Source organism: Oncorhynchus mykiss, unplaced genomic scaffold, assembly GCF_013265735.2.
Source record: "Oncorhynchus mykiss isolate Arlee unplaced genomic scaffold, USDA_OmykA_1.1 un_scaffold_216, whole genome shotgun sequence".
Classification (NCBI taxonomy): Eukaryota; Metazoa; Chordata; class Actinopteri; order Salmoniformes; family Salmonidae; genus Oncorhynchus; species Oncorhynchus mykiss.
This window is the reverse complement of record NW_023493686.1, coordinates 163572-191532: the sequence shown is the minus strand read 5'-3', so window position 1 is coordinate 191532 and position 27961 is coordinate 163572. Positions and strand designations below refer to the sequence as shown.

General features: G+C 45.5%; 1 protein-coding gene across 2 annotated transcripts; it reads right to left on the bottom strand.

Annotated features, from left to right (window-relative positions):
* Positions 1-362: 362 nt before the first annotated feature.
* Positions 363-20428, bottom strand: LOC110494884 (retinol dehydrogenase 8). 2 transcript variants are annotated; one of them, XM_036973020.1, is made up of 6 exons: positions 20109-20428; positions 8689-8850; positions 4913-5092; positions 2124-2217; positions 1555-1738; positions 363-1274 (listed from the first exon to the last, which is right to left on the bottom strand). In XM_036973020.1, exons 1-6 carry the CDS (start codon positions 20212-20214, stop codon positions 1044-1046), a joined length of 957 nt encoding a protein of 318 aa, XP_036828915.1. In that variant the 5' UTR covers positions 20215-20428; the 3' UTR covers positions 363-1043. The 2 variants fall into 2 exon arrangements, with proteins under 2 accessions (XP_036828915.1, XP_036828916.1); XM_036973021.1 differs by lacking the exon at positions 4913-5092.
* Between the last annotated feature and the right edge of the window lie 7533 nt (positions 20429-27961).

The window sequence follows — 27961 nt, the reverse complement described above, 5'->3', positions numbered from 1 at the left end:
TAGGGCATGATAACATTATATTTTACCCAGTCTCAGATCATATGTGAATTGGCTTGAAGATCATTTTGGCAGTTAATCACGGTTCCAAACTGGTTCCAAAGAAAGCAACTTCTTCACTCAAACTGTTTGTAATTGATTTACGTGTCGATAGCGCCATCTTGTGGTTTAACGGAGCGACTACACATTCCATTCATCTCAACTTCACTGATGTCTTTTCTATCAGGTTGAATAATCATACAAATATATTATATCTTAACGACCAAAACAGCTATTCTGAATAATTCCCCAAAATCATAATTAAGGAACATGACAACAGTAATGGAATGTCATATTATTGTACCAACACAAATCATGGACTTCTCAAGAAGGTAGAAATAGCTTTTAATGTCAAAATAGAGCCGATCCATTCTATTCAAAATGACATGCATTACACACAAGATAGTGTCTATACATACATAGTCTATGTTAGACAGACAGAGAGGTTACATTTCAACATCTGTAGGTCCTGCTTCTATCAAAACAAACAGTACAAAGTATGGCAGCTCACAGAGGGAGGAACACTTTAAAACTGCAGGGGGGGGGTTTTGAGTTTGTCTTTACAGTGTGTGTCTTGACTCTCCGTGTGAGTGTGTGTCTTGACTCTCTGTGTGAGTGTGTCTTGACCCTCCGTGTGAGTGTGTGTCTTGACCCTCCGTGTGTGTCTTGACTCTCCGTGTGTCTTGACTCTCCGTGTGTTTTGACTCTCCGTGTGTTTTGACTCTCCGTGTGTTTTGACTCTCCGTGTGTTTTGACTCTCCGTGTGAGTGTGTCTTGACTCTCTGTGTGTGTGTGTGTCTTGACTCTCTGTGTGTGAGTGTGTGTCTTGACTCTCCGTGTGAGTGTGTGTCTTGACCCTCCGTGTGTGTTGGGTGAGATGGTTCTGGAGCGCAGACATCCACAGGTCAGGTACTGCATACTAGTGTGTGTGTGTGTGTGTGCCTCCGTGTGCCTCCGTGTGCCTGTGTGTGTTGTCTCTGCATGCTCGTGTGTCTCTGTGTGTGTGTCTAGTTAGGGGAGATGGTCCTGGAGCGTAGACATCCACAGGTCAGGTACTGCATAGCCTTCATGCTAACGTGCATCAGGGGCCCCAGGTTGAACAACATATGGTAGAAGGCGTGCACCGACAGGCCGCCCGTCTCATCTGCATACTTCAGTGCCACGATGGGCGTGTACAGCGGGTTGGTAAGGTTCCGGAACCGTGCAGAACTGCCCTGCTCAATCACCTTCTTCGTACACTACAGGAGAGTGAGAGAGACTAGTTAGTGCACTGCTGGGGGTGGAAGAGAAGGAGAGAGAGACTAGTTGGTGCACTGCTGGGGGAGGAAAGGGAGAGAAAGACAGGTGGAGAGAGAGAGAAAAAAATAGAGGGAGAGAGGAGAGAGAGAGGGTAGTAGAGACAGAGGGAGAGAGTAGAGAGACAGAGGGAGGGAGAGAGAGTGTAGAGAGCTAGAGAGAGAGAGAGAGAGAGTAGAGAGAGAGGGTAGGCCAGACACACACTCAAGCAGGTGGACTAACCCTGGCGATGTCATCGGGGGTCTGTCCTAGCGTCTCAAAGATGTCGACGGAGGACGGCAGGTAGACGTTTTTAAAGTAGTTGACGGTATCGGCATCGGCCCCAGGGAACTCTTTCTGACGGACGTCCTGAATCATCTTAGATTCAAACTCTGTATGGACCGGGCCTGGCTCTATCATAGACATACTAGGAGGAGGGAGAGGGGGGGAGGGGAGGGGAGAGGAGGGAGAGAAAGAAAGGGAAGAGGGAGAGGAGGGAGAGAAAGAAAGGGAAGAGGGAGAGGAGGGAGAGAAAGAAAGGGAAAGAAAGGGAAGAGGGAGAGGATGAGAAGGAGGGAAAGAGGGATGGAGAGAGAAAAGAGAGGGGGAGAAGGAGAGAGAAAAGAGAGGGGGAGAAGGAGAGAGAAAAGAGAGGGGGAGAAGGACAGAAAAGAAAGAGGGGGAGAAGGAGAGAAGAGAGATCATGTTTCTAATCGTATGTTTTAATTGGTCCGTCCCCGACAAAATATAGATATTAAATGTAAAAAATAAAGCCATTAATTTAGGAAAACATCTGTGTTAGAGAGACTCACGTGACGTTAAACTTGAGCAGCTGTACAGCCAGACACTCACAAAACCCTTCCATGGCAAACTTAGAGGCAGCGTACACGTCATTAAACACCACACCTGAGATCAGAGAGCACTATTTCACCAGGATCCCCACTACTACCACATCTGGTCACAAGCATTATGTACAAAAAACAAAACATAAAGAAATGAGTTTCATCCAATTTTCAAATGAACAACAGACATAATAGTCTATGAAACAGGCGATTTTACATTGAATTTCTTCACATGGCTTCACCGTTACATACAAGTCCACCATTATATCATCTTCTCAACCGTTTATCATGTTGTACACGGAACCACTGTCATCCTTCACCGTTACATACAAGTCCACCATTATATCATCTTCTCAACCGTTTATCATGTTGTACACGGAACCACTGTCATCCTTCACCGTTACATACAAGTCCACCATTATATCATCTTCTCAACCGTTTATCATGTTGTACACGGAACCACTGTCATCCTTCACCGTTACATACAAGTCCACCATTATATCATCTTCTCAACCGTTTATCATGTTGTACACGGAACCACTGTCATCCTTCACCGTTACATACAAGTCCACCATTATATCATCTTCTCAACCGTTTATCATGTTGTACACGGAACCACTGTCATCCTTCACCGTTACATACAAGTCCACCATTATATCATCTTCTCAACCGTTTATCATGTCGTACACGGAACCACTGTCATCCTTCACCGTTACATACAAGTCCACCATTATATCATATTCTCAACCATTTATGATGTCGTACACAGAACCACTGTCATCCTTCACCGTTACATACAAGTCCACCATTATATCATATTCTCAACCATTTATGATGTCGTACACGGAACCACTGTCATCCTTCACCGTTACATACAAGTCCACCATTATATCATATTCTCAACCATTTATGATGTCGTACACGGAACCACTGTCATCCTTCACCGTTACATACAAGTCCACCATTATATCATCTTCTCAACCGTTTATCATGTTGTACACGGAACCATTGTCATCCTTCACCGTTACATACAAGTCCACCATTATATCATCTTCTCAACCGTTTATGATGTCGTACACGGAACCACTGTCATCCTTCACCGTTACATACAAGTCCACCATTATATCATCTTCTCAACCGTTTATCATGTCGTACACGGAACCACTGTCATCCTTCACCGTTACATACCAGTCCACCATTATATCATCTTCTCAACCGTTTATGATGTCGTACACGGAACCACTGTCATCCTTCACCGTTACATACAAGTCCACCATTATATCATCTTCTCAACCGTTTATGATGTCGTACACAGAACCACTGTCATCCTTCACCGTTACATACAAGTCCACCATTATATCATCTTCTCAACCGTTTATGATGTCGTACACGGAACCATTGTCATCCTTCACCGTTACATACAAGTCCACCATTATATCATCTTCTCAACCGTTTATGATGTCGTACACGGAACCACTGTCATCCTTCACCGTTACATACAAGTCCACCATTATATCATCTTCTCAACCGTTTATCATGTCGTACACGGAACCACTGTCATCCTTCACCGTTACATACCAGTCCACCATTATATCATCTTCTCAACCGTTTATGATGTCGTACACGGAACCACTGTCATCCTTCACCGTTACATACAAGTCCACCATTATATCATCTTCTCAACCGTTTATGATGTCGTACACAGAACCACTGTCATCCTTCACCGTTACATACAAGTCCACCATTATATCATATTCTCAACCATTTATGATGTCGTACACGGAACCACTGTCATCCTTCACCGTTACATACAAGTCCACCATTATATCATATTCTCAACCATTTATGATGTCGTACACGGAACCATTGTCATCCTTCACCGTTACATACAAGTCCACCATTATATCATCTTCTCAACCGTTTATGATGTTGTACACGGAACCATTGTCATCCTTCACCGTTACATACAAGTCCACCATTATATCATATTCTCAACCATTTATGATGTCGTACACAGAACCACTGTCATCCTTCACCGTTACATACAAGTCCACCATTATATCATCTTCTCAACCGTTTATGATGTTGTACACGGAACCATTGTCATCCTTCACCGTTACATACAAGTCCACCATTATTTCATATTCTCAACCATTTATGATGTTGTACACGGAACCACTGTCATCCTTCACCGTTACATACCAGTCCACCATTATATCATCTTCTCAACCGTTTATCATGTTGTACACGGAACCACTGTCATCCTTCATCGTTACATACAAGTCCACCATTATATCATCTTCTCAACCGTTTATGATGTTGTACACGGAACCACTGTCATCCTTCACCGTTACATACAAGTCCACCATTATATCATCTTCTCAACCGTTTATCATGTTGTACACGGAACCATTGTCATCCTTCACCATCAAAACGTAGATGTAGACATCACCTTTTCTGTGTATTCATGTTTGTTTCAGCAGATAGGACAGGAAAACACACTGTCCGACTGTGGCAGAATATAAAATGGCCGCCACGGCTGCCAGGAGGCGTTTTTGCAAGGTCTCCATATCTGAAAATGTTCAGGGCCTCAAACTGTACAAGTGTACCGAGTTTGGTGCTTTTATTAAAAAGTGAACATATCACATTTGCCACATATCGCTTGGACCACTATGATGTGTATCCCCTCCTCTTTTTCACATCAGCCAATCAATCAATCAATCAATCAATCAATCAATCAATAAAGTATAGTTCCATACCCTGTAGTCCCATGACACTGCTGACCACTATGATGTGTCCTCCCTTCCTCTTCTTCATATCTGGCATCACCTCCTTGATCATCCGGATCACACCGAAGAAGTTGGTCTCAAACACACTCTTCATCTCAGCTATACTGATGCTTTCCACTGGTCCCACCAGACCTATACCTGCATTATTAACTAGAGAGAGAGAGGAGAAGGGAGAGGAGAGGAGAGGTGGGAGGGAGGGAGGGAGGGAGGAGGATGGGAGAAGGAGGGGGGAGAGAGAGAGAGAGGTGGGAGGGAGTGGATGGGAGAAGGAGGGGGGAGAGAGGTGGGAGGGAGTGGAAGAGAGAAGGAGTGGGAGAGAGGGATGAGAGGGAGAGAGAGGTGGGAGGGAGGGAGGGAGAGGGAGAGAGAGGTGGGAGGGAGGGAGAGGGAGAGAGAGGTGGGAGGGAGTGGAAGAGAAAAGGAGTGGGAGGGAGTGGAAGAGAAAAGGAGTGGGAGAGAGGGATGAGAGGGAGAAAGAGGGGGCGAGATATGTGGGAAAGAGTGGAAAGGAGAAGGATGGGGAGAGAGAGGTGAGAGGGAGAAGGAGGGGGAGAGAGAGAAAAGAGGTAGAGAGGGTGAGGGTGAAGAGAGAGGAAGGAATAGGGAAACCAGAAGGAAAGAGTGACACCCCTGTTCACATAGGTGATCAGAGCACTCTCGTCTCTTCAGTTGTGTTCCAATAGTCACCACCGGGTGGCAGTATAACCTAAGGCTTTATCCCGGTCTCTCACTACACTGAGTTATAACCAGGCTTTATCCCAGTCTCTCACTACACTGAGTTATAACCAGGCTTTATCCCAGTCTCTCACTACACTGAGTTATAACCAGGCTTTATCCCAGTCTCTCACTACACTGAGTTATAACCAGGCTTTATCCCAGTCTCTCACTACACTGAGTTATAACCAGGCTTTATCCCAGTCTCTCACTACACTGAGTTATAACCAGGCTTTATCCCAGTCTCTCACTACACTGAGTTATAACCAGGCTTTATCCCAGTCTCTCACTACACTGAGTTATAACCAGGCTTTATCCCAGTCTGTCACTACACTGAGTTATAACCAGGCTTTATCCCAGTCTCTGACCAGGGCCTGTATAGTACATATCAGCCATACTCAACTGGCGGACCGCGGTCCAGAAAGGGGTAAATGCAGACTGCGGGTCCCTACTTTTTAGGAACTCAGTCGGGCTTTCAACTTACTGCTGTTGAGAGTTGTAATAGTAGAATGCACCAGGCTGATGAATCACAATATCCCTTTGCCATCTAGGACCTTTGCCACCTAGGACCTTTGCCACCTAGGACCTTTGCCACCTAGGACCTTGGCCACCTAGGACCTTGGCCACCTAGGGCCTTTGCCACCTAGGACCTTTGCCACCTAGGACCTTTGCCACCTAGGACCTTTGCCACCTAGGACCTTTGCCACCTAGGACCTTTGCCACCTAGGACCTTTGCCACCTAAGAACTTTGCCACCTCGGACCTTTGTAACCTAGGACCTTTGCCACCTAGGACCTATGTAACCTAGGACCTTTGCCATCTAGGACCTTTGCCACCTAGGACCTTTGCCACCTAGGACCTTTGCCACCTAGGACCTTTGCCATCTAGGACCTTTGCCATCTAGGACCTTGGCCACCTAGGACCTTGGCCATCTAGGACCTTTGCCACCTAGGACCTTTGCCACCTAGGACCTTTGCCATCTAGGACCTTTGCCATCTAGGACCTTTGCCATCTAGGACCTTGGCCATCTAGGACCTTGGCCATCTAGGACCTTGGCCATCTAGGACCTTTGCCACCTAGGACCTTTGCCACCTAGGACCTTTGCCACCTAGGAAATGTGTGTGCCCGGACCTTCTCAAATAGTAGTTGCAGTGGATACTCACAGTCAGTGGTGGATAAAGTACCCAGTTGTCATGCTTGAGTAAAAGTAAAGATACCTTAATAGAAAGTAAAAGTCACCCAGTAAAATACTACTTGAGTAAAAGTCTAAAAGTATTTGGTTTTAAATATACTTAAGTATCAAAAGTAAATGTAATTGCTCAAATATACTACCGTATCAAACGTAAAAGTATAAATAATTTCAAATTCCTTATATTAAGCAAACCAGATGGGACCATTTATTTTTTCTTTACAGATAGCCAGGGGCCAGGGGCACACTCCAACACTCCGACACTCCGACACTCCGACACTCCACCACTCCGACACTCCGACACTCCGACACTCCGACACTCCGACACTCCAACACTCCGACACTCCGACACTCCGACACTCCACCACTCCGACACTCCACCACTCCGACACTCCACCACTCCGACACTCCGACACTCCACCACTCCGACACTCCACCACTCCGACACTCCACCACTCCGACACTCCACCACTCCGACACTCCGACACTCCAACACTCCGACACTCCACCACTCCGACACTCCACCACTCCGACACTCCACCACTCTGACACTCCACCACTCTGACACTCCGACACTCCAACACTCCGACACTCCACCACTCCAACACTCCACCACTCTGACACTCCACCACTCTGACACTCCACCACTCTGACACTCCACCACTCTGACACTCCGACACTCCGACACTCCGACACTCCGACACTCCACCACTCTGACACTCCACCACTCTGACACTCCACCACTCTGACACTCCGACACTCTGACACTCCACCACTCTGACACTCCACCACTCTGACACTCCACCACTCTGACACTCCGACACTCCGACACTCCAACACTCCGACACTCCACCACTCCAACACTCCACCACTCCGACACTCCGACACTCCACCACTCTGACACTCCAACACTCCGACACTCCGACACTCCAACATAACTTACAAACGAAACGTGTGTTTAGTGAGTCAGCCAGATCAGAGGCAGTAGGGATGACCATGTTCTCTGTTTAGTGAGTCAGCCAGATCAGAGGCCGTAGGGATGACCATGTTCTCTTGATAACTGGGTGAATTAGACAATTTTCCTGTCCTGCTAAGCATTCAACATGTAACGAGTACTTTTGGGTGTCAGGGAAAATGTAAGGAGTAAAAAATACATTATTTTCTTTGGTAATGAAGTAAAAGTTGTGAAACATATGAATAATAAAGTAAAGTACAGATACCCCAAAAAACTACTTAAGTAGTATTTTAAAGTATTTATACTTATGAAGTACTTTACACCACTGAGTAGTTGAGTACCCCTGGTATACATCAAGCATCTAAGGAGCGATGATCTAGGATAAATGTTGCCTTCTAGAACACAATGAATAAGACTTCATTGACAGGAGGGGCACCTGATCCTAGATCAGCACTCCTAGTCTGAGACGCTTCATACATATGGCCCCTGAACTGAGGTCAGTTTTACTGTGGCCTCTCCAGTCTCTCAATGAACTATGATCTGAACTGAGGTCAGTTTTACTGTGGCCTCTCCAGTCTCTCAATGAACTATGATCTGAACTGAGGTCAGTTTTGCATGGTTTATCCCTAATGGTTAAAGTCAGGATGGAGGGAGATGTGTGTTGTATAGTTGAGAACCTACGACAGTACATAGTATTTTATACCTTGACAGTGTCCTAGATGGCACCTAGATGGCACCTAGATGGCTCTGGTTTATAGATTTTGGTTTTGACAGAAGTGTTGCCTTGCGTCATAAAATCAAAGGTTGTTCCTTCCTGAGAACGTAGAGAATAGGGTGCCATTTGGGACGCCTTCAGAGAAGTCCATAGATCACAAAGGTTGTTCCTTACTGAGTACGTCCACATGTCTGTCCTTGATTCCGTCGATACACTGTTTGACTGACTCGTCCGTACACACGTCCAACACAGCTAGAGAGAGGCTCTTCCCGTACGCATCACCTGCTGCCTCCACCAGCTTGTCTTTACGCTTCAGGTCTCGCATGGTGGCAATGACTGGAGAGAGAGGAGAGGGGAGAGAGAGGGTGGGAGAGAGAGAGGAGAGAGAGGGGAGAGAGAGGAGAGGGGGGGTGGGAGGGAGAGAGAGGAGAGAGAGGAGAGGGGAGGGAGAGAGAGAGAGAGAGAGAGAGAGGAGAGGGGGGAGAGAGAGAGAGAGAGAGAGAGGGGAGAGAGAGGAGAGGGGGGGGGGGGTGGGAGGGAGAGAGAGAGAGAGAGAGAGAGAGAGAGAGAGAGAGAGAGGGGGTGGGAGGGAGAGAGAGAGGGGAGAGAGGGGGTGGGAGGGAGAGAGAGAGGGGAGAGAGGGTGGGAGAGGAGAGGGGAGAGAGAGGAGAGGGGAGAGAGAGGAGAGGGGGGGTGGGAGAGAGAGAGAGGAGAGGGGGTGGGAGAGAGAGAGGAGAGGGGAGAGAGAGAGGAAAGGGGGTGGGAGAGAGGAGAGAGGAGAGAGGGGAGAGGGGGTGGGAGAGAGAGGGGAGAGGGGTGGGAGAGAGAGGGAGAGATTGGGAGGGAGAGAGGGAGGTTGAGAGAGAGAGAGAGAGAATAGGGTCAAACAGAGTTCACTGGATTAAACCTGATAATGAGTAAACAGAAATTACACTGTGTGTGTGTGTGTATGTGTGTGTCTCTGTGTGTGTTTGAGCACGTAAGTGTGTGTAATACATTGGTGTTAGACAGAAGTTACAAACCCTGCATGTAAGTGCATGTTTGAGTATGGAATGTTAATATTATTTGTGTGAGTGTGGATGGGTGGGGTTTTCTATTGTGTGTGTGGAATGTGTATGTTGAGAGGTGAGGAGAGGAGAGGAAAGAGCGGGGGGAAACCACATTCTATAAGACATTATGATGATAATAATCATCATATTCCCAAAGGACTGAATTTACTTTCTAGCTGGCTATTGTTAATCTTTGTAGCTATTTCTCACCTCTCTCCCCTCCTTCCTTCCCCCTCCCCCTCCTCCTTCCTTCCCCCTCCCTCCTCCTTCCTTCCTTCCCCCTCCCCCTTTCCTTCCTTCTCCCTCCCCCTCTCCTCCCCCTCTCCCTCTTTATGGAGACCTTCCCCGTCTCCCCTCTCCCTCTTTATGGAGACCTTCCCCCTCTCCCTCTTTATGGAGACCTTCCCCCTCTCCCTCTTTATGGAGACCTTCCCCCTCTCCCTCTTTATGGAGACCTTCCCCCTCTCCCTCTTTATGGAGACCTTCCCCCTCTCCCTCTTTATGGAGACCTTCCCCCTCTCCCTCTTTATGGAGACCTTCCCCCTCTCCCTCTTTATGGAGACCTTCCCCCTCTCCCTCTTTATGGAGACCTTCCCCCTCTCCCTCTTTATGGAGACCTTCCCCCTCTCCCTCTTTATGGAGACCTTCCCCCTCTCCCTCTTTATGGAGACCTTCCCCCTCTCCCTCTTTATGGAGACCTTCCCCCTCTCCCTCTTTATGGAGACCTTCCCCCTCTCCCTCTTTATGGAGACCTTCCCCCTCTCCCTCTTTATGGAGACCTTCCCCCTCTCCCTCTTTATGGAGACCTTCCCCCTCTCCCTCTTTATGGAGACCTTCCCCCTCTCCCTCTTTATGGAGACCTTCCCCCTCTCCCTCTTTATGGAGACCTTCCCCCTCTCCCTCTTTATGGAGACCTTCCCCGTCTCCCCTCTCCCTCTTTATGGAGACCTTCCCCGTCTCCCCTCTCCCTCTTTATGGAGACCTTCCCCCTCTCCCTCTTTATGGAGACCTTCCCCGTCTCCCCTCTCCCTCTTTATGGAGACCTTCCCCCTCTCCCTCTTTATGGAGACCTTCCCCCTCTCCTTCTTTATGGAGACCTTCCCCGTCTCCCCTCTCCCTCTTTATGGAGACCTTCCCCCTCTCCTTCTTTATGGAGACCTTCCCCCCTCTCCTTCTTTATGGAGACCTTCCCCCTCTCCCTCTTTATGGAGACCTTCCCCCTCTCCTTCTTTATGGAGACCTTCCCCCTCTCCCCTCTCCTTCTTTATGGAGACCTTCCCCCTCTCCTTCTTTATGGAGACCTTCCCCCCTCTCCCTCTTTATGGAGACCTTCTCCCTCTCCCTCTTTATGGAGACCTTCCCCCTCTCCTTCTTTATGGAGACCTTCCCCCTTTCCCTCTTTATGGAGACCTTCCCCCTCTCCCTCTTTAAGGAGACCTTCCCCCTCTCCCTCTTTATGGAGACCTTCCCCGTCTCCCTCTTTATGGAGACCTTCCCCCTCGCCTTCTTTATGGAGACCTTCCCCCTCTCCTTCTTTATGGAGACCTTCCCCCCTCTCCCTCTTTATGGAGACCTTCCCCCTCTACTTCTTTATGGAGACCTTCCCCCTCTCCCTCTTTATGGAGACCTTCCCCCTCTCCCTCTTTATGGAGACCTTCCCCGTCTCCCTCTTTATGGAGACCTTCCCCGTCTCCCTCTTTATGGAGACCTTCCCCCTCTCCCTCTTTATGGAGACCTTCTCCCTCCCCCTCTCCTTCTTTATGGAGACCTTCCCCCTCCCCTCCCCTTCTTTATGGAAACCTTTTCCAGGTCGGTCTCTACCTGTAGCACATTATGCTGTTCATTTTCAGGGAGAAGGTAATAGGCAGGTAGCCTTAAGGTTAGAGAGAAGGAAGGAGGATGAGTTGATGTCCAAGGACCGTTTAGCTACATCAAATTATGGCAATCATTTTATTCACCATCTGTATGCAAGGTCAAACCCAAATGATCCCAACCCCTCTGAAAGACACAAAAATATGTTACATTTTAATTTGCCTAGTTTCTCACAGCAGGAAAACAATCCTGCAGCAACAGGACATTTGAATTATTATGTGAATTCTGATTAATAGACATGTTTGTAGGGGTTGATACATTCAGAGATTTTACAGTGGAAATTACGAACTTTAGAAGCCCCCCAAAAATATCAAATTAAGAATTTTCTGCTGTGCAGGAAAATTCTCTACGAAAACAGAGTGATCAAATTAAGATAGGACACCTGTATACAGGTTGGAGAGGTTAGAACAGGGGGCTGCCACACTGGGCGCCCGTGGAGCAGTTGTGGGGGTTTTAAGTGCCTTGCTCAAGGGCACAACGACAGGCAACGGCATCTAGGATTTGATTCCAGCAACTCCCGGGTCCCGTCAGACCCCGTCAGTACCTGCCGCCCCGTATAACTAAGTCACTGTCAGTTAACTATCTGATGGACCGCTCAGTATCATCCCAGGGGCTGGCGCCAGTCCACGGACCACAGTGGATGTAGACTACCTGGTCTACATCTAACTGTGTGTACCACATGGCTCTGAGTATCCTGTACTATCCTATACTACTATATACATAACAATTAGCCCGGTACAGGTTAATATATACCACATGGTTCTGAGTATCCTATACTATCCTATACTACTATATACATCTATATGTCCCTACCTTATACCACATGGTTCTGAGTAACGCACACCTGATTCCACTAATGAAAGGTTTAACGATGTGTTGATCAGCGGGATTCAACTGAATAGTGTTAAGGATTAAAACATGAACATGTTCGCCCCTCAGAACCAGGATTAAAAACCACTGTGTTATACTGTTCTATAGACAGCAGCCAGACGGCCCTGAACTACCTGTACCTCACGTGTCTGCTGTCTGATTTAGCCCTGGCACTGTGGGCTGATCTTATTATGGGGCTAGCTTAGCGTTAGCACTCACCCGACAGCACCAAGAATACCCATCCCACCCCACCCTCTGGCTCGCCCGCGGCCCAGGATGAGGCCTCTAAGTGGGGCAGTAAGTGGCCCAGGCAGGGCCCCTCCTGGAGGTTTAGGTATTATCCACCAGGCATTAGGACACTGAGAGCAGTGGTAATGCTACTACTCTTACTGATTGGTCTCAGGTTAAGCAGGGATGAGACATAATAACCATGATGTGTAACTTACACACACACTCTTACATATACAGAGCCTTACATAGCCCAGACTGCAGACACACTCTTACGCACACACTCTTACGCACACACTCTTACGCACACACTCTTACGCACACACTCTTACGCACACACTCTTACGCACACACTCTTACGCACACACTCTTACGTACACACTCTTACGTACACAGAGCCTAACATAGCCCAGACTGCAGACAGACAATCATGTAACCATGCTATGTGTTATAACCTGCTATGTAAGTGATGTATGTTGTGTACCAGTGTTATAACCTGCTATGTAAGTGATGTATGTTGTAGAGGTCGACCGATTAATCAGAATGGCCGATTAATTTGGGTAGTTTTGGACACCGATTTGGCCAATTTTTCAACTGCCTTGTTCAGGGGCAGAACGACAGATATTTACCTTGTCAGCTCGGGGATTCAATCCAGCAACCTTACGGTTAACTAGTCCAACGCTCTAACCGCCTGCCTTACGAGGAGCCTGCCTGTTACATGAATGCAGTAAGAAGCCAAAGTAAGTTGCTAGCTAGCTAACTTATCTTATAAAGAACAATCAATCAATTATAATCACTAGTTAACTACACATGGTTGATGATATTACTAGTTTCCCTAGCGTGTCCTGTGTTGTATATAATCGATGCGGTGCGTATCGTTGCTCCAATGTGTACCGAACCATAAACATCAATGCCTTTCTTAAAATCAATACACGGAAGTATATATTCTTAAACCTGCATATTTAGTTAAAAGAAATCCAGGTTAGCAGGCAATATTAACTAGGGAAATTGTGTCACTTCTCTTGCGTTCATTGCACACAGAGTCAGGGTATATGCAACAGTTTGGGCCGCCTGGCTCGTTGCAAACATAATTATGACATAACATTGAAGGTTGTGCAATGTAACAGCAATATTTAGACTTAGGGATGCCACCCGTTAGATAAAATACAGAACGGTTCCATATTTCACTGAAATAATAAACATTTTGTTTTCGAGATGATGGTTTCCGGATTCGACCATATTAATGACCTATGGCTCATATTTCTGTGTGTTATTATATTATAATTAAGTCTATGATTTGATAGAGCAGTCTGACTGAGCGATGGTAGGCATCAGCAGGCTCATAAGCATTCATTCAAACAGCAATGTCGTGCATTTTGCCAGCAGCTCCTCACAATGCTTCAAGCATTGCGCTGTTTATGACTTCAAGCCTATCAACTCCCGAGATTAGCCTGATGTAACTGATGTGAAATGGCTAGCTAGTTAGCGGGGTGCGCGCTAATAGCGTTTCAATCGTCACTCGCTCTGAGACTTGGAGTAGTTGTTCCCCTTGCTCTGCAAGGGCCGCGGCTTTTGTGGAGCGATGGGTAACGCTGCTTCGAGGGTGGCTGTTGTCGATGTGTTCCTGGTTCGAGCCCAGGTAGGGGCGAGGAGAGGGACGGAAGCTATACTGTTACACTGGCAATACTAAAGTACCTATAAGAACATCCAATAGTCAAAGGTTTGTGAAATACAAATGGTATAGAGAGAAATAGTCCTATAATTCCTATAATAACTACAACCTAAAATGTCTTACCTGGGAATATTGAAGACACATGTAAAAAGGAACCACCAGCTTTCATATGTTCTCATGTTCTGAGCAAGGAACTGAAACGTTAGCTTTCTTACATGGCACATATTGCACTTTTACTTTCTTCTCCAAAACTTTGTTTTTGCATTATTTAAACCACGTTTAAAGTTTCATTATTTATTTGAGGCTAAATTGATTTTATGGATGTATTATATTAAGTTAAAATAAGTGTTCATTCAGTATTGTTGTAATTGTCATTATTACAAATAAAATATAAAAATTGGCCGATTAATCTGTATCTGCTTTTTTGGTCCTCCAATAATCGGTATTGGCGTTGAAAAATCATAATCGGTCTACCTCTAGTATGTTGTGTACCTGTGTTATAACCTGCTATGTAAGTGATGCATGTTGTGTACCAGTGTTATAACCTGCTATGTAAGTGATGTGTGTTGTGTACCAGTGTTATAACCTGCTATGTAGTTGATGTGTGTTGTGTACCAGTGTTATAACCTGCTATGTAAGTGATGTGTGTTGTGTACCAGTGTTATAAACTGCTATGTAGTTGATGTGTGTTGTGTACCAGTGTTATGTAAGGGATGTATGTTGTGTACCAGTGTTATAACCTGCTATGTAAGTGATGTGTGTTGTGTACCAGTGTTATAACCTGCTATGTAAGTGATGTATGTTGTGTACCAGTGTTATAACCTGCTATGTAAGTGATGTATGTTGTGTACCAGTGTTATAACCTGCTATGTAAGTGATGTGTGTTGTGTACCAGTGTTATAACCTGCTATGTAAGTGATGTATGTTGTGTACCAGTGTTATAACCTGCTATGTAAGTGATGTGTGTTGTGTACCAGTGTTATAACCTGCTTTCTAAGTGATGTATGTTGTTTACCAGTGTGATAACCTGCTATGTAAGTGATGCATGTTGGGTACCAGTGTTATAACCTGCTATGTAAGTGATGTGTGTTGTGTACCAGTGTTATAACCTGCTATGTAGTTGATGTGTGTTGTGTATGTGAGTCTTTAGCAGGGGTTGGAGTAAAGTAGAACATTGCCACACACAGACACTTCCAGAAGGTTAAGAGTGTGCAAAGCTGTCATCAAGGCAACGGGTGGCTAATTTGAACAATCTCAAACAGAAAATATATTTTGATTTGTTTAACACTTTTTTGGTTACTACATGATTCCATATGTGTTATTTCATAGTTTTGATGTATCATATATTATTCTACAATGTAGAAAATAGTAAAAATAAAGAAAAACCCTGGAATGAGGAGGTTTGTCCAAACTTTTGACTGGTACTGTACATACACGGACAATCATGTAACCCTGCTGTGTAAGTGTTGGAACCTGCTGTGTAAGTGTTGGAACCTGCTGTGTAAGTGTTGGAACCTGCTGTGTAAGTGTTGGAACCTGCTGTGTAAGTGTTGGAACCTGCTGTGTAAGTGTTGGAACCTGCTGTGTTGGAACCTGCTGTGTAAGTGCTGAAACCTGCTGTGTTGGAACCTGCTGTGTAAGTGTTGGAACCTGCTGTGCTGGAACCTGTTGTGTAAGTGTTGGAACCTGCTGTGTTGGAACCTGCTGTGTAAGTGTTGGAACCTGCTGCGTAAGTGTTGGAACCCGCTGTGCTGAAACCTGCTGTGTAAGTGTTGGAACCTGCTGTGTTGGAACCTGCTGTGTAAGTGCTGAAACCTGCTGTGTTGGAACCTGCTGTGTAAGTGTTGGAACCTGCTGCGTAAGTGTTGGAACCCGCTGTGCTGAAACCTGCTGTGTAAGTGTTGGAACCTGCTGTGTAAGTGTTGGAACCTGCTGTGTAAGTGTTGGAACCCGCTGTGTTGAAACCTGCTGTGTAAGTGTTGGAACCCGCTGTGCTGAAACCTGCTGTGTAAGTGTTGGAACCTGCTGTGTTGGAACCTGCTGTGTAAGTGTTGGAACCTGCTGTGTAAGTGTTGGAACCTGTTGTGTAAGTGTTGGAACCCGCTGTGTTGAAACCTGCTGTGTAAGTGTTGGAACCTGCCGTGTAAGTGTTGGAACCCGCTGTGCTGAAACCTGCTGTGTAAGTGTTGGAACCTGCTGTGTAAGTGTTGAAACCTGCTGTGTTGGAACCTGCTGTGTAAGTGTTGGAACCTGCTGTGTAAGTGTTGGAACCCGCTGTGCTGAAACCTGCTGTGTAAGTGTTGGAACCTGCTGTGTAAGTGTTGAAACCTGCTGTGTTGGAACCTGCTGTGTAAGTGTTGGAACCTGCTGTGTAAGTGTTGGAACCTGCTGTGTAAGTGTTGGAACCTGCTGTGTTGGAACCTGCTGTGTAAGTGTTGGAACCTGCTGTGTAAGTGTTGAAACCTGCTGTGTTGGAACCTGCTGTGTAAGTGTTGGAACCTGCTGTGTAAGTGTTGAAACCTGCTGTGTTGGAACCTGCTGTGTAAGTGTTGGAACCTGCTGTGTAAGTGTTGGAACCCGCTGTGTTGGAACCTGCTGTGTAAGTGTTGGAACCTGCTGTGTAAGTGTTGGAACCTGCTGTGTAAGTGTTGGAACCTGCTGTGTAAGTGTTGGAACCTGCTGTGTAAGTGTTGGAACCTGCTGTGTAAGTGTTGGAACCCGCTGTGTAAGTGCTGAATCCTGCTGTGTAAGTGTTAGAACCTGCTGTGTTGGAACCTGCTGTGTAAGTGTTGGAACCTGCTGTGTAAGTGTTGGAACCTGCTGTGTAAGTGTTGGAACCTGCTGTGTAAGTGTTGGAACCTGCTGTGTAAGTGTTGGAACCTGCTGTGTAAGTGTTGGAACCCGCTGTGTAAGTGCTGAATCCTGCTGTGTAAGTGTTGGAACCTGCTGTGTTGAAACCTGCTGTGTAAGTGTTGGAACCCGCTGTGTAAGTGCTGAATCCTGCTGTGTAAGTGTTGGAACCCGCTGTGTAAGTGCTGAATCCTGCTGTGTAAGTGTTGGAACCCGCTGTGTTGGAACCTGCTGTGTAAGTGTTGGAACCTGCTGTGTAAGTGTTGGAACCTGCTGTGTAAGTGTTGGAACCTGCTGTGTAAGTGTTGGAACCTGCTGTGTAAGTGTTGGAACCTGCTGTGTAAGTGTTGGAACCTGCTGTGTAAGTGTTGGAACCTGCTGTGTAAGTGTTGGAACCCGCTGTGTAAGTGCTGAATCCTGCTGTGTAAGTGTTGGAACCTGCTGTGTTGAAACCTGCTGTGTAAGTGTTGGAACCTGCTGTGTAAGTGTTGGAACCTGCTGTGTAAGTGTTGGAACCTGCTGTGTAAGTGTTGGAACCCGCTGTGTTGGAACCTGCTGTGTAAGTGTTGGAACCTGCTGTGTTGAAACCTGCTGTGTAAGTGTTGGAACCTGCTGTGTAAGTGTTGGAACCTGCTGTGCTGAAACTTGCTGTGTAAGTGTTGGAACCTGCTGTGTTGGAACCTGCTGTGTAAGTGTCGGAACCTGCTGTGTAAGTGTTGAAACCTGCTGTGTTGGAACCTGCTGTGTAAGTGTTGGAACCTGCTGTGTAAGTTCTGAAACCTGCTGTGTTAGTGTCACATGGCACCCTATTCCCTACATAGTGCACCCTATTCCCTACATAGTGCACCCTATTCCCTACATAGTGCACCCTATTCCCTACATAGTGCACCCTATTCCCTACATAATGCACCCTATTCCCTACATAATGCACCCTATTCCCTACATAATGCACCCTATTCCCTACATAATGCACCCTATTCCCTACATAGTGCACCCTATTCCCTACATAGTGCACCCTATTCCCTACATAGTGCACCCTATTCCCTACATAGTGCACCCTATTCCCTACATAGTGCACCCTATTCCCTACATAGTGCACCCTATTCCCTACATAATGCACCCTATTCCCTACATAATGCACCCTATTCCCTACATAATGCACCCTATTCCCTACATAGTGCACCCTATTCCCTACATAATGCACCCTATTCCCTACATAATGCACCCTATTCCCTACATAATGCACCCTATTCCCTACATAATGCACCCTATTCCCTACATAATGCACCCTATTCCCTACATAGTGTACCCTATTCCCTACATAGTCCACCCTATTCCCTACATAATGCACCCTATTTCCTACATAGTGCACCCTATTCCCTACATAGTGCACCCTATTCCCTACATAATGCACCCTATTCCCTACATAATCCACCCTATTCCCTACATAATGCACCCTATTCCCTACATAGTGTACCCTATTCCCTACATAGTGTACCCTATTCCCTACATAGTGTACCCTATTCCCTACATAATGCACCCTATTCCCTACATAATGCACCCTATTCCCTACATAATGCACCCTATTCCCTACATAGTGTACCCTATTCCCTACATAGTCCACCCTATTTCCTACATAATGCACCCTATTTCCTACATAGTGCACCCTATTCCCTACATAGTGCACCCTATTCCCTACATAGTGCACCCTATTCCCTACATAGTGCACCCTATTCCCTACATAATGCACCCTATTCCCTACATAATGCACCCTATTCCCTACATAGTGCACCCTATTCCCTACATAGTGCACCCTATTCCCTACATAATGCACCCTATTCCCTACATAATGCACCCTATTCCCTACATAATGCACCCTATTCCCTACATAGTCCACCCTATTCCCTACATAATGCACCCTATTTCCTACATAGTGCACCCTATTCCCTACATAGTGCACCCTATTTCCTACATAGTGCACCCTATTCCCTACATAGTGCACCCTATTCCCTACATAGTGCACTACTTTTAACCATAAACCATGTTTTTTATGGAGATAAATCATAGACTACAGGTTTTTATAACCCAATATATCGGACTATTTGGACTTAACCTACTAACAGCATCGTCACCATTAGGCTGCTGTACACCAGACACACACACACACACACATTTTTCTGTGTTACAGTCTGAATTCAAAATGGGTTCAATCTTTTTTTTTTCTCGCTCTCACCCATTTACACACAATACGCCATAGTCACAAAGTGAAAACATGTTTTGAGAAAAATGTTGCATATTTATCGAAAATTAAATACAGAAACATCTAATTTACATAATTATTCTCACCCCTGATCAACACTTTGTCGAAGCATCTTTGGCAGCGATTACAGCTGTGAGTGTTTCTGGGTAAATCTCTAAGAGCTTTCCATGCCTGGATTGTGCAACATTTGCACATTATTATTTTCTAAATTCTTCAAGGGCTGTCAAATTGGTTTATTATCATTGCTAGGCAACCATTTTCAGGTCTTGCCATAGGTTTAAGTGGAAACTGTGATTCAGCCACTCAGCATCATTCCCTGTCTTCTTGGGAAACAAAGTAGATTTGGCCTTGGCTATCGGTTATGGTCCTGCTGAAAGGTGAATTCATTTGTGGTTGAATCTGTGTTTGAAATTCACTGCTCGACTGAGGGACTTTACAGGCAATGAGGGATTTATTTCAAAAATCATGATAAACACTATTATAGCACACAGAGTGAGTCCATGCAACTTATTATGTGACTTGTTAAGCACATTTTTACTCCTGAACTTATTTAGGATGAAACAAAGGGACTGAACACTTATTGACCCAAGACACTTTAGCTTTTCACTTTTTTTGTATTAATTTGTAACAATTTAAAAATACATAATTCCACTTTGACACTATGGGATATTGTGTGTAGGCCAGTGACCAAACATCTAAACGGTATACATTTTAAATGCAGGCTGTAACACATGAGAAACAAGTCAAAGGGTGTGTGAATACTTCCTGAAGGCCCTGGAGGTTACTCTCTTACCGTGATAGCGCTGTTTCTCGTCCTTAGCGAGCATCACCGCCATCCTCAGCCCGATCCCGGAGGAGCAACCGGTGATTAGCACCACTTTTTGTCCTGGGTTCGCCATGGCTCTCCTAACGTTTTTCCCTTAACAGTTCAAACAACTAACGTCGCTTCTCTTCTCTCTTCAGTTGGCACATCGGGAATGAGCAAGCAGCAGCGCGAGCAAGATGACAGGGGCTTTGCGTTGAGAGCCCCTGTAAGCGGATAACACGCACACAAACACACACCGCGCTCCAGAGTCACATGGACAGTACAGACCTGCGCGAAGATTATCTAACCCGTAGGCCACACTGTCGGTTGATCACCTGGTGTGGCCTCCCCGCCTCATCTGTTGGGCTCGGTAGAACAGTAATGACTAGGCCAGGGACCGGGACCTCCCCCGGGACCCCTCCCCCGTCTGTTGTTTACGGTTGCGAGTTAGAATAGTAGAATACACAAGGTACAAAATAAGAATTTGTTCTTAACTGACTTGCCTGGTTAAATAAAGGTACAAAAACAAAAAATCAAATCAAATTCTGTTGCACATTAGCAGTTTTTCTCTATTTCAATCACTGATAGTCACTCAGTTAGCCCATGTCAGCGAGCATTTTTTAGCTTGGTAAATTAGTCTAGCAGCCAACTATCTAAACTTGTAGTAATCATGGCCAAATTACCGCCTCGGGATTCCCCCATTGATTTTGTTAGTCAATTTCACTCAGATATTACAGTAACAACTGTAAACATCTCTCTCTATCCTATGGCAACATGTTTAGAATTTCAGCAAACTTGCTTTAAACTCACCACAAAAAGCCACAAAGAATTGTTAGCTAGCTACTAGTACTGTTAGCTAGCCAGATAGCCACAAAGAATTGTTAGCTAGCTACTAGTACTGTTAGCTAGCCAGATAGCCACACAGAATTGTTAGCTAGCTACCCACGAAAAATTGAAATATATCTAGTATAATATTTGTTTTAGGTAATTGTAGCCTGTTTAACTAGCTGGCTAGCTAGATTATTACGATTCACACATCTAGCTGATAATTATGAAGTAAAATGTTTGCTTTGCTGCCGTTGTTCTGGCTGGAGGTTTCAGTGAATGAGGAGGGGAAGCACAAGGTAATACAGTAGGGGAGGCGCGAGTATTTCTCAAATGTTTTGCTTGATGCATTCCCCACACTCTCGTCCTCACAAGAACGTACTCAAGAGAATGTGATCGGAGAATGCACACGTACTGTAGCATGAGAGTGTGAAGTACGGTAGTATGCATATTGAGAAACACACTGAGTTTACAGAACAGTATGCTCCCTACACTATGAAACACCCTGAGTTTACAGAACAGTATGCTGCCCACACTATGAAACACCCTGAGTTTACAGAACAGTATGCTGTCTACACTATGAAACACCCTGAGTTTACAGAACAGTATGCTGCCTACACTATGAAACACCCTGAGTTTACAGAACAGTATGCTGCCTACACTATGAAACACCCTGAGTTTACAGAACAGTATGCTGTCTACACTATGAAACACCCTGAGTTTACAGAACAGTATGCTCCCTACACTATGAAACACCCTGAGTTTACAGAACAGTATGCTCCCTACACTATGAAACACCCTGAGTTAGTTTACAGAACAGTATGCTCCCTACACTATGAAACACCCTGAGTTTACAGAACAGTATGCTGCCTACACTATGAAACACCCTGAGTTTACAGAACAGTATGCTGCCTACACTATGAAACACCCTGAGTTTACAGAACAGTATGCTGTCTACACTATGAAACACCCTGAGTTTACAGAACAGTATGCTCCCTACACTATGAAACACCCTGAGTTTACAGAACAGTATGCTCCCTACACTATGAAACACCCTGAGTTAGTTTACAGAACAGTATGCTCCCTACACTATGAAACACCCTGAGTTTACAGAACAGTATGCTGCCTACACTATGAAACACCCTGAGTTTACAGAACAGTATGCTGTCTACACTATGAAACACCCTGAGTTTACAGAACAGTATGCTCCCTACACTATGAAACACCCTGAGTTAGTTTACAGAACAGTATGCTCCCTACACTATGAAACACCCTGAGTTAGTTTACAGAACAGTATGCTCCCTACACTATGAAACACCCTGAGTTTACAGAACAGTATGCTGCCTACACTATGAAACACCCTGAGTTTACAGAACAGTATGCTCCCTACACTATGAAACACCCTGAGTTAGTTTACAGAACAGTATGCTCCCTACACTATGAAACACCCTGAGTTTACAGAACAGTATGCTGCCTACACTATGAAACACCCTGAGTTAGTTTACAGAACAGTATGCTCCCTACACTATGAAACACCCTGAGTTTACAGAACAGTATGCTGTCTACACTATGAAACACCCTGAGTTTACAGAACAGTATGCTGCCTACACTATGAAACACCCTGAGTTAGTTTACAGAACAGTATGCTCCCTACACTATGAAACACCCTGAGTTAGTTTACAGAACAGTATGCTCCCTACACTATGAAACACCCTGAGTTTACAGAACAGTATGCTGCCCACACTATGAAACACCCTGAGTTTACAGAACAGTATGCTGCCTACACTATGAAACACACTGAGTTTACAGAACAGTATGCTCCCTACACTATGAAACACCCTGAGTTTACAGAACAGTATGCTGTCTACACTATGAAACACCCTGAGTTTACAGAACAGTATGCTGCCCACACTATGAAACACCCTGAGTTTACAGAACAGTATGCTGTCTACACTATGAAACACCCTGAGTTTACAGAACAGTATGCTCCCTACACTATGAAACACCCTGAGTTTACAGAACAGTATGCTGCCTACACTATGAAACACCCTGAGTTTACAGAACAGTATGCTGTCTACACTATGAAACACCCTGAGTTTACAGAACAGTATGCTCCCTACACTATGAAACACCCTGAGTTTACAGAACAGTATGCTCCCTACACTATGAAACACCCTGAGTTAGTTTACAGAACAGTATGCTCCCTACACTATGAAACACCCTGAGTTTACAGAACAGTATGCTGCCTACACTATGAAACACCCTGAGTTTACAGAACAGTATGCTGCCTACACTATGAAACACCCTGAGTTTACAGAACAGTATGCTGTCTACACTATGAAACACCCTGAGTTTACAGAACAGTATGCTCCCTACACTATGAAACACCCTGAGTTTACAGAACAGTATGCTCCCTACACTATGAAACACCCTGAGTTAGTTTACAGAACAGTATGCTCCCTACACTATGAAACACCCTGAGTTTACAGAACAGTATGCTGCCTACACTATGAAACACCCTGAGTTTACAGAACAGTATGCTGCCTACACTATGAAACACCCTGAGTTTACAGAACAGTATGCTCCCTACACTATGAAACACCCTGAGTTAGTTTACAGAACAGTATGCTCCCTACACTATGAAACACCCTGAGTTTACAGAACAGTATGCTGCCTACACTATGAAACACCCTGAGTTAGTTTACAGAACAGTATGCTCCCTACACTATGAAACACCCTGAGTTTACAGAACAGTATGCTGTCTACACTATGAAACACCCTGAGTTTACAGAACAGTATGCTCCCTACACTATGAAACACCCTGAGTTTACAGAACAGTATGCTCCCTACACTATGAAACACCCTGAGTTAGTTTACAGAACAGTATGCTCCCTACACTATGAAACACCCTGAGTTTACAGAACAGTATGCTGCCTACACTATGAAACACCCTGAGTTTACAGAACAGTATGCTGTCTACACTATGAAACACCCTGAGTTTACAGAACAGTATGCTCCCTACACTATGAAACACCCTGAGTTTACAGAACAGTATGCTCCCTACACTATGAAACACCCTGAGTTAGTTTACAGAACAGTATGCTCCCTACACTATGAAACACCCTGAGTTAGTTTACAGAACAGTATGCTCCCTACACTATGAAACACCCTGAGTTTACAGAACAGTATGCTGCCTACACTATGAAACACCCTGAGTTTACAGAACAATATGCTCCCTACACTATGAAACACCCTGAGTTAGTTTACAGAACAGTATGCTCCCTACACTATGAAACACCCTGAGTTTACAGAACAGTATGCTGCCTACACTATGAAACACCCTGAGTTTACAGAACAGTATGCTCCCTACACTATGAAACACCCTGAGTTAGTTTACAGAACAGTATGCTCCCTACACTATGAAACACCCTGAGTTTACAGAACAGTATGCTGTCTACACTATGAAACACCCTGAGTTTACAGAACAGTATGCTGCCTACACTATGAAACACCCTGAGTTAGTTTACAGAACAGTATGCTCCCTACACTATGAAACACCCTGAGTTAGTTTACAGAACAGTATGCTCCCTACACTATGAAACACCCTGAGTTTACAGAACAGTATGCTGCCCACACTATGAAACACCCTGAGTTTACAGAACAGTATGCTGCCTACACTATGAAACACACTGAGTTTACAGAACAGTATGCTCCCTACACTATGAAACACCCTGAGTTTACAGAACAGTATGCTGCCTACACTATGAAACACCCTGAGTTTACAGAACAGTATGCTGCCCACACTATGAAACACCCTGAGTTTACAGAACAGTATGCTCCCTACACTATGAAACACCCTGAGTTTACAGAACAGTATGCTCCCTACACTATGAAACACCCTGAGTTTACAGAACAGTATGCTGCCTACACTATGAAACATGGAAGATTTTAGGAGACACTGATTGCGAATACAATTAATCATATTTGTTTTTATTGTTACAACAAAGTAGTTTTACATTTTTTAAATTACAACTTTTTAAAATTAGTAATAATGTTGATAACATAAACTTACCTAAATAAAATAAACCGTTATCTTTGAACAAATTGTGCTCATCACTGCCTGGTTAGAATACCTATTAGGTTGCTCAGGCAGGGGCGCAACTTTCGCTGGGGATCGGGGGGGACATTGTATTTTTGTCCTCCCCAGTTTTATCATTGGAATGTGATACTGCCTCCGAGCAGTCGGGCAGGCTGTTTGGAGTGTTTATCCGAATGGATAAATAAGAATAATTATGTCCCCCCCACTTGTAAAACCAAAGTTGCGCCCCTGGGTTACTGTTTAATGATGTAATATATTAATATGTTGGCCTAGGTTGAACATTTAGGCATTGCTTTTTTCCGGTTGTTTTTTTTTATCTGAATGTATCTTGTGTTTTTAATACATTTTAAACTGGTACTTTTTCAGACCACTTTTATTAATCACTTTCAGATCTTTATATTAGATGAAAACTGCTCAGACACCTCTTACAGTATCTCCAGTTGATCCTTGCAGTGAAGCTATGGTGAAAGGACTGATGTTTGGCGCCACTTTGTGGCCTAGGTATCTCATTACAGAGGAAAACAGAAAGTCAAAGTAAGACACTCAATAATGACTAGATGGTCTTGTCTCTGTCCTAACAATGGGAGTTGTTGTCCCAAAGGCAGGACAGCAGGCGATCTGCTTATCATGGATAGATTTTGACGAGAGTAAACCCTCTCGCTTTGCCTCTTCCTCTCTGTTTATGTCTAGAGAGATGTCAGAATTACAGATATGACGTCATCGTTTTAGAACTAGGCCTACGGGACCACAGTTTTCAAAACAACCAATCAACACAATCAACTTTATCCCATTTTTTGTATATTGCCAGCGGGATCATGTAGGCCTAAACTGTGCTCATGCAGATAGTAGCTTATAACAAGATACGACAAATTTAGCAAACGAGACATAAGTGCATGGAGGCGGCCATCTTGCATGTCCACCATTGATTTGGATTGATTCAATCGATTGAAATGTAGTTTATTTCTATACATATTTCATTGACAAGACGAATATGCACACACACACACACACACACACACACACATTGAAAAATTCCTACCTGAGGGAGGAGGGCAGGGCACCTTGGAACTATATCTACAGCAGGGAAAGAGGTAAAGTGTGTGTCACCTGGATACCTGCTGGGTCCTGGTTACCTGCTGGGTCATTCCTGGATACCTGCTGGGTCCTGGTTACCTGCTGGGTCCTTCCTGGATACCTGCTGGGTCCTGGATACCTGCTGGGTCCTTCCTGGATACCTGCTGGGTCCTACCTGGATACCTGCTGGGTCCTACCTGGATACCTGCTGGGTCCTGGATACCTGCTGGGTCCTTCCTGGATACCTGCTGGGTCCTGGATACCTGCTGGGTCCTGGATACCTGCCGGGTCCTTCCTGGATACCTGCTGGGTCCTTCCTGGATACCTGTTGGGTCCTTCCTGGATACCTGCTGGGTCCTTCCTGGATACCTGCTGGGTCCTGGATACCTGCTGGGTCCTTCCTGGATACATGCTGGGTCCTGGATACCTGCTGGGTCCTTCCTGGATACCTGCTGGGTCCTTCCTGGATACCTGCTGGGTCCTTCCTGGATACCTGCTGGGTCCTTCCTGGATACCTGCTGGGTCCTGGATACTTGCTGGGTCCTTCCTGGATACCTGATGGGTCCTTCCTGGATACATGCTGGGTCCTGGATACCTGCTGGGTCCTTCCTGGATACCTGCTGGGTCCTTCCTGGATACCTGCTGGGTCCTTCCTGGATACCTGCTGGGTCCTGGATACCTGCTGGGTCCTGGGTACCTGCTGGGTCCTTCCTGGATTCCTGCTGGGTCCTTCCTGGATACCTCCTGGATCCTGGATACCTGCTGGGTCCTGGATACCTGCTGGGTCCTGGATACCTGCTGGGTCCTTCCTGGATACCTGCTGGGTCCTTCCTGGATACCTGCTGGGTCCTGGATACCTGCTGGGTCCTTCCTGGATACCTGCTGGGTCCTTCCTGGATACCTGCTGGGTCCTTCCTGGATACCTGCTGGGTCCTGGATACCTGCTGGGTCCTTCCTGGATACCTGCTGGGTCCTTCCTGGATACCTGCTGGGTCCTGGATACCTGCTGGGTCCTTCCTGGATACCTGCTGGGTCCTTCCGGGATACCTGCGGTCCTCACATCTCAACATGTTTGTGGTTGTGTCCAAAATGGTACCCTATTCCGTGTGTAGTGCCCTACTTTTTACCAGGACCCAATGCATCCTATAATATAGTGTAGTGCCCTACTTTAGACCAGGACCCAATGCACCCTATAATATAGTGTAGTGCCCTACTTTAGACCAGGACCCAATGCACCCTATAATATAGTGTAGTGCCCTACTTTAGGCTAGGACCCAATGCACCCTATAATATAGTGTAGTGCCCTACTTTAGACCAGGACCCAATGCACCCTATAATATAGTGTAGTGCACTACTTTAGACCAGGACCCAATGCACCCTATAATATAGTGTAGTGCCCTACTTTTTACCAGGACCCAATGCACCCTATAATACAGTGTAGTGCCCTACTTTAGACCAGAACTCAATGAGGGATAGGGCGCCATTTGGGACAGAAGCCTGTGGGTGTTAAAGTGTGAGTGAGAGGGAAAGAGGGAGGGAGAGAAATATCTAGAGAGTTAGACATACACAGACAGACAGACAGACAGACAGACAGACAGACAGACAGACAGACAGACAGACAGACATCTGCAGAGGAGGAAAATAAAGAGAGAGTATAACATTTGATGATATGAGCTCCAAAAAATAATCAGTGTACATTTACTAAAGCATTGAGAAACAATCAAAACCAACTCACAGGTCTCAATGTCAGCTTTAGCCAGTTTGCCAGCCTGGAAGTGAATCCTGAGTTAAGAACAGGTGTGCCACATTAGAGAGGTTATCTTGTTCCCATATAAGGGAACCC

Excerpts from the sequence above, each read along its gene's own strand:
- LOC110494884 (XM_036973020.1), bottom strand. The coding sequence starts at position 20,214 with ATGGCGAACCCAGGACAAAAAGTGGTGCTAATCACCGGTTGCTCCTCC. Across the intron at positions 2,218-4,912 it reads CAGTGTCATGGGACTACAGG|GTGTGGTGTTTAATGACGTG; the intron begins GTATGGAACTAT and ends CTCTGATCTCAG. Across the intron at positions 1,275-1,554 it reads CCCCCGATGACATCGCCAGG|TGTACGAAGAAGGTGATTGA; the intron begins GTTAGTCCACCT and ends ACTCTCCTGTAG.